Source organism: Xyrauchen texanus, chromosome 39 (assembly GCF_025860055.1).
Source record: "Xyrauchen texanus isolate HMW12.3.18 chromosome 39, RBS_HiC_50CHRs, whole genome shotgun sequence".
In the NCBI taxonomy this organism is placed as follows: domain Eukaryota; kingdom Metazoa; phylum Chordata; class Actinopteri; order Cypriniformes; family Catostomidae; genus Xyrauchen; species Xyrauchen texanus.
Window position 1 is genome coordinate 18,770,123 of NC_068314.1, and position 7,270 is coordinate 18,777,392.

Below are 7,270 nucleotides of genomic sequence, written 5' to 3' on the forward strand. Positions count from 1 at the left end.
TTGTTGAATAGTGGTATTCATTGCTAGACTTGTGCTGTTTGTTTACTGACTTGAACTCGTGTTACTTAAATGCGCGTGTGTGTGCTAGATAGTTTTGACTTGTTCCCGAATATGCACTGCTAGATTTAGAGTCGGTTATCCAGTGTGTGTAAAATTACCATTGTTGTTTCTTAGTATCTATATACAGTGCTTAACTTGTTTTAGAGTATTATTTATTGCTAAAGTGCAGCATAATTTATTTGCTGTGTATGGAAACCACGTTTGTTCCCGCACTTGTCACCTTGCGTGCCTTAGTTTTGGTTGACCACATGACTAGCTTTGTTGCGCTAGGTAGCATTTGGTTGTGACCTGCTTTTTTTCCCACCTAACAGCTGGTTTACAGCGTGTATATATTTTGACCTAAATGATGACGCGGAAGCAGATGTGGTGGCCCTTGTGTAAAGCCCTTGCCTTGTGAAGACCAGCGAGTCTAACTGTGCTAGTCCACCAAGCAAGGACACCGACAAGGCGCCACTCACCTTAGCACTTAAGTATATTTTAATTCCATCTCTTTACTTATTTTTTGCCATCTACATACTAACATGTCTACTTCATGAATAACACATGCCTTCAAGCACATCCACGTTATGTTTTATAGACAATCTACATGGTATAGATACAAGACAAAACGCAACCCACACAACCTACGGCCACTTTGCACTTCAGCAGCTGCTCCACTCTCATTTACAATGGGCATCTGGAACTGCCAATCAGCTGTGTACAAAGATGACTTCATTTCAGCCTTTGCCACACAGTCCATCCTTAGCATCCTGGCATTGACGGAAACATGGATACGTCCGGAGGATACAGCAACAACTGCTGCTCTCTCCAACAACTTCTCCTTCTCTAACACCCCTCAACACACTGGTAGGGGTGGAGGAACAGGTTTGCTCATGCATAACAACTGGACCTTTTCACAACACTCTTCTCTATGTAACAATACTACATTTGAATTACATACTATCACTACAATACAACCCACAAAAATATATGTTGTTGTCATCTATCACCCTCCAGGTCAGTTGACAAACTTTCTTGAGGAGTTGTATGTCCTAATATCCTCTTTACTGGAGGATGGTAGGCCACTTGTGGTTCTTGGTTATTTCAACATACACCAAGACAAGCCCCAGGCCATGGAACTAAATACTCTTCTGGCCTCATTTGATTGGAAAGACTACACACCACAGCAACACACAGATCAGGCAACCAACTGGACCTCTTTTTTTACACGTAACTGTATCAACTCAAATATTGTCTCTGACAACTTCTTTGTTCAATTCAACATGACTCTCCCATCTACATTAAAACAGACTCCACCTTTGGTTTCCTTTCACAGTAACCTCTGTTCTCTTTCACCCTCTCGTCTTTCCACTGCTGTCTCTACCTCTCTTCCCACACAAAATGTATTTTCTATGCTTGATGTAAACACTGCCACAGACACACTAAACTCTACTTTAACAATCTGTCTAGACAACATCTGTCCTCTCTCCTGTAGGCCAGCACGTACTACACCACCCAGCCCTTGGCTGTCTGACATCCTTCGGGAACATCAGACTGATCTCAGGGCAGCTGAGAGGAGATGGTGGAAATCTAGACATCCAGCAGATCTAGGTAAATATCAGTCTCTGCTTGCAACTTTTTCTAATAATGTTAATACTGCAAAAACCTCATTTTACCAGAACAGGTTCAACAACTCCACAGACACTCGCAGCTTGTTTAGAACTTTCAAAACACTGCTTTACCCTCCCCCACCACCACCTGACACATCACTGACAGCAGATGTCTTCACCACATTTCTTTCTAATAAGGGTACAACCATCAGCAATACATTCACAGCACCACATCCCATCAAACAGCTGCCGCCAGTATGCAACTCTTCTGTCTCTACAGTCTCTCCTCTGACTGACACTGAGATCTCTAAACTCCTCCTCTCCAACCACCCCACCACCTGTTCCCTTGACCCCATTCTTTCTCACCTTCTCCAGGCCATCTCTCCATCCATCCTACTTGCACTCACACACATAATCAACACGTCTCTGCTCACAGGCACTTTCCCCACTACATTTAAGCAGGCTCGAGTAACCCCACTGCTGAAGAAACACACACTTAACTCCACACAAATAGAAGACTACAGACCAGTCTCTCTCATCCCATTCATGGCAAAAACACTTGAAAGGGCAGTTTTCAATCAAATCTCTACCTATCTCTCACAGAACAAACTGCTGGATGACAATAAGTCAGGCTTCAAAAGTGGACAATCCACTGAGACTGCACTGCTGTCTGTCATTGAGTCTCTGAGACAGGCAAAAGCTGAATCCAGATCATCCATCCTGATTCTGCTGGGCCTTTTCTGCAGCCTTTGACACAGTCAACCATCAGATTCTGCTCTCCACGCTCTCCTCGTTGGGTATCACAGGAACTATGCTTGACTGGTTTAACTCCTATCTCTCAGGTAGGTCCTTCAAGGTAGCCTGGAGAGGTGAGGTGAGGTATCCAAGCCACATCAACTACTTATCGGGGTACCTCAGGGGTCAGTGCTTGGGCCACTTCTCTTCTTTATATACATAACATCACTGGGACCAATCATGCAGGCATATGGTTTATCATACCACTGCTACGCAGATGACACACAATTCTACTTGTTTTTCCAGCCCAATGACACCACCGTGACTGCTCGAATGTCGAATCTCGGCCTGGATGAAGGAACACCCCCTGCAACTCAATCCAGCCAAAACTGAACTCCTGGTCTTTCCAGCCATCCCTGCTGTTGAACACAACATCACCATGCAGCTGGGTTCGACTACAGTAACACCTTCAAAAACGGTCAGAAATCAAGGGATAACAATTGATAACAAACTAAATTTCATGGACCACATATCAAAGACGCAAGATCATGTAGATTTACACTCTACAACATCAGGAAGATAAGACCCTTCCTGAACTTCCTTTCTGAACAGGCCACACAACTGCTTGTTCAGTCTCTTGTCATAACTAGACTGGACTACTGTAACGCTCTCATTGCAGGCCTCCCTGCATGTGCAATTAGACCTCTGCAAATGATCCAGAATGCAGCAGCACATCTGGTCTTTAATGAACCAAAGAGAGCACATGTTACACCACTCCTTGTCTCTCTACACTGGCTACCGGTTGACATATGTATTAAATTCAAGGTTCTGATTTTTCAACTTGTTGTATCTCACAGTTCGTCAGCTCCCTTGGCCTATAGTAAAGTTTCCACTGACTGCACACAGAACCTCAGCAGATGCAGTAGGCCATCCAGGCATTGTTTGCCTATTGTTTGATGAATAATGAGTATTCAGACATGCTGCTCTTTTGATAAACTTCTTTTTGCATACTGTGTAGCAGTGAAGTATACATATTTAGTAAACACATATTGTGTGTTAGTGTCTAATTCAAGGACACGGTGATAATAGGGCTGAATTGTTATCTCTGTACCTCTATAGCTAATGAACTCAAAACTCTCATCAGTTGTCATACTGTTGTTCTCACTAAAGTTTTAGCTGTTCTGCTTCATTAAATCTATTAGTTTAAAAAAAAAATTATCTGTTGGAATAAGATCTACATGATGTCGGCTAATCTCATTAGCAGCTAAGTGCCACTCTCTCCTTTTGTATAATGAAATGTCTCACCTCATCCCTTTTTTAAATATAAGGGAGGACAGATGTCTTAGCATTTCTTTCAAAGGGTAATAAAGTATTTGTCAGTTGTGTTGCTGTGGGACTCTCTTCAGCAAGTGACAAAATTAGCAAGTGTATGGAGGAAACATTGACTGTGGAATGCCGGATACAGAGTCTGACTGCAAAGTGTGTTTTGAGAAACCGAGAGGGATGTGTTAAGTTGGATTGTGCAGTTTCACTTAACTATGCAAGGGGAAAAAAACATGGCATCACTAATGAAAAGAATAGAACACAAGCACTGTTTTCTCGATCTTTCTCATTTTCACTCCTCATTCAACCCTAATTTCCTTTTTCAGGAATTGTATTTTAATTATTTTTTAGCTTAAAAGGATAGTTCACCCAAAAATGAAAAATATGTTCAAAATGTATTCACCCTCATGCCATTCAAAACATGCTAGAGTTTCTTCCTTCTGTGGTTTTTCTTCATGTTAGGGACTTACAGCCTCAGTCTCCATTCTCTTTCATTGTATGGAAAAATATGCAATGAAATATCCCTTTGAAGCTGATATGTCTTCTTTCTGCCTCACTAGTGTCACCAAACAAAGCTGCAAAACTTATTGTTAATAAAATAGTCTGAACAGGTTTCCAAACAGCCCCTTCATTTTCCATTGGTTGGACAAATAATAGTACAGCCCCAAACTCACAGCATTGGTTGAGCAAACAGCAGTGTTGCACAGTGACAATGCCACAGTGTTTACACTTTGGGGAAATCAGCCTACTATGGCTCGCTGTTAGCTGTGTTTACTAGGGCTGTCAAAATTAAATGGCGTGCCGATTAATTCGTGTAATTAACTTAATATTTATTTTCTGTCAGCTCGAACCAGTCTGGCCATTCTCAGTTGTTCCCTGTCAGAAAGCTACACTTTGATGCTGTGCTGATTTAGCGCTTTGGTAACAACTTTAGGTGTGACCAGCTGTGAATATGTGTGCAATACGTCAAAGAAATTGACCAGAATTTATAGTCTCTGCTGGTGACATCATTGGATTCACCTGTAGCAGGGCTATAAATAGATGTGTTACAGATGCATCGTCAGATCTTTTGTCTTCAGATCATTCTGTGTGTTATGCTTCTTGACTGTCAGAACTTTCTACTTATCTCTGTTAGGTGTTAGAATTGTTAGGCAGTGCACAGAAACCTTTCTCTTTAAAAAAAAGGAAGAAAAAGAATGACTGATAAACAAAGCAAGCGGTGTGTGTTCCCATGTTTATGCTCTATGGCTGAAACGGCACACACCAGTTTTGTTTTGTGTGTTTGGGGGAGGAGCATGCTGCTCTTGTGTTGGGGCGGGGCAGGTGCGAGCATTGCAATCTGTTTACAGTCAAAATGCTTCGCACTCATCTCGCTTACTTCCAAGAGCTAGCGCCGGCTCTTTCATTGTGGGGCTCTCCCATAGATCTGGTTCACGAGGGGGACGCTGAACTTCTGAACATTACACGCACAATAATAAAGCGGCTGAGGAATTACTCGAGGTGGTTACTCGGGCTGTAGCCAGGCTACAGTTAGACTGTCCACACGAACAAGAGACCCCAAACGCTCCAATCTAGAATACAGATTTCTGTCTGGTGGGCAAAAAAAAAAAAAAGGAAGGGAACGCTATATCGGTCCCTCGATATGGAGGAAACCTTATACTTCCTGTGTCTTTGTACCGTCGACGTCGACATATTCGACAACACAGGGGTATTCAGTAATGCCGCCGGTAGAAGAGACACTTGCGGGTTATCTCTCGCCTGGCTCGACATAATCACTAAAGAGACCCACTCTCCCCACAAAGCCATGCAGGACCACCTCCATGCTTGTGGGGAAGGCTTATCAGGCAGCAGGTCACTATGGCAGTGTTACAGGCGCGTACCATGCTGATCTGTTGAAGGACATGAGTGCGGGCACCACGATCAACAAAGAGGCTTTCTTTGAGCTTCATTGAGCCACGGATCTGTCTTTCCGTGCAACCAAGCAAATGGCTTGTGCCATTGGCCGGTCTCGGTCTGCTTTAGTCAGCATGGTGAGACACTTATGGCTCAACCTGTCAGGCATCAGTGACAAGGACAAAGATTTCCTCCTCGATGCCCCGGTTTCACCTTCTGGCTTATTTGGTGAAGCTATGAATGTAGTTATCACCAGGTTCCAGAAGGCAAAGAGTCAAAAGGAAGCCTTCGGGCAATTTCTTCCTCGCAGCACTGAGGGTGAGGGGCCGTCGGCCACCCAGCCCTACCCAGGTCCTTCTAGAAGGGAGGCTAAAAAACACAGTGTGGCGAGTCGTGCTCCCCCTTGTAGAGACTGGGGCCGGCTCGTCGCCCTCAGCAGCCCCCAAAGAAAAGCAGTCATTTCTAAGAAGAAAAAACCCTGACGGTCTTGCGCCCAGACTTGTGGGGGTAGCCCCCCTTGGGTAGAGGCTCGTGAAGCATTCACCTGTACTTTCCCGATACCCCATGAAACCTCTCCATTCCAGCCGCCTCTGGTGTTTCAGAAGTTAGAGGTTTCCAGCAAAATGTTGGGTGTTCTGTTGCTTCCTGCCTTAGTCTAGGACATGGAATACTCAACATCCCCTCAGCAGGAAGTGTCAAAATTGATACCCATCTCAGAGAACCTAGCGTGGAAGCTACAGCCAGGTGTTTCTATGTGGGTTCTAAGAACAGTAGAAAAAGGCTACAGAATTCAATTAGATCGCCGTCCTCCGCATTTCAATGGTGTGGTCTCCACTACCGTGAAAACGGAACAAGCATGTCTACTGTGGAAAGAACTTCAAAATTTCTTGGTCAGAGGGGCCATAGAACATGTTCCCCTTCCAGAGAAAGAGTCAGGTTACTACAGCAGATTCTTCCTGGTTCCCAAGAAGGGTGGGGGGATGCGTCCCATTTTAAACCTTCGAGTCTTGAATCGCTCAATCAGGGCGGAATATCGGAATATCTTTCCAATATCGGGATCTTCCATTCGGCCTCACCCTATCACCCCGCACATTCACGAAATGCATGGATGCAGCACTGGCTCCTTTGCAATTCCAGGGCATCCGCATTCTGAATTACATAGACGACTGGCTGATACTAGCACATTAACAAGAACAAGGCAGTTCAGCACAGGGATATCATCTTAGCTCCTCTGGTTTCTCTGGGTCTGAGACTCAACGTCAAAAAGAGTGTTTTCTCTCCCACTCAAGAAATTACCTCTCTGGGCATTGTATGGAATTCGATCATGATGCAGGCACAATTGTCTCCCGCTCGAATCGTGTCCATTCAGAACACCCTGAGCAAAGTCAAGCTAGGCCAAGGTTGCACTGTTCATCAGTATCAATGAATACTAGGTCTCATGGCATCTGCATCCTCGGTGATCCCTTTGGGCCTTCTGCACATGAGACCATTTCAGTTGTGGCTCAAAGCCAGGGGATTTCATCCAAGGGCCAGTCCCCTAAGGCAGATAAGTTTCATACCCTTTCTATGTGGTTCAGACCCCATTTCCTTGGGTCCCACTCTAAGTGGGAGTGGGACCCTCCCTAACGGGCTGGGGTGTGGTCTTAAGTGGTCGTCCAGCTCAAGGGTAA

The 7,270-nt window shown here is 44.5% G+C and overlaps 1 protein-coding gene across 2 annotated transcripts; it reads left to right on the forward strand.

Annotated features, from left to right (window-relative positions):
* The first annotated feature begins 626 nt into the window (after positions 1–626).
* Positions 627–3,877, forward strand: LOC127632506 (uncharacterized). 2 transcript variants are annotated; one of them, XM_052111119.1, is made up of 4 exons: positions 627–924; positions 1,057–1,650; positions 2,253–2,491; positions 2,691–3,877. In XM_052111119.1, exons 1-3 carry the CDS (start codon positions 627–629, stop codon positions 2,267–2,269), a joined length of 909 nt encoding a protein of 302 aa, XP_051967079.1. In that variant the 3' UTR covers positions 2,270–2,491; positions 2,691–3,877. The 2 variants fall into 2 exon arrangements, with proteins under 2 accessions (XP_051967079.1, XP_051967077.1); XM_052111117.1 differs by having other exon boundaries at positions 627–1,650.
* Positions 3,878–7,270: the final 3,393 nt, after the last annotated feature.

Bases quoted from the DNA above. Each gene is read 5' to 3' on its own strand.
- LOC127632506 (XM_052111117.1), top strand. From the start codon at position 627: ATGTTTTATAGACAATCTACATGGTATAGATACAAGACAAAACGCAAC.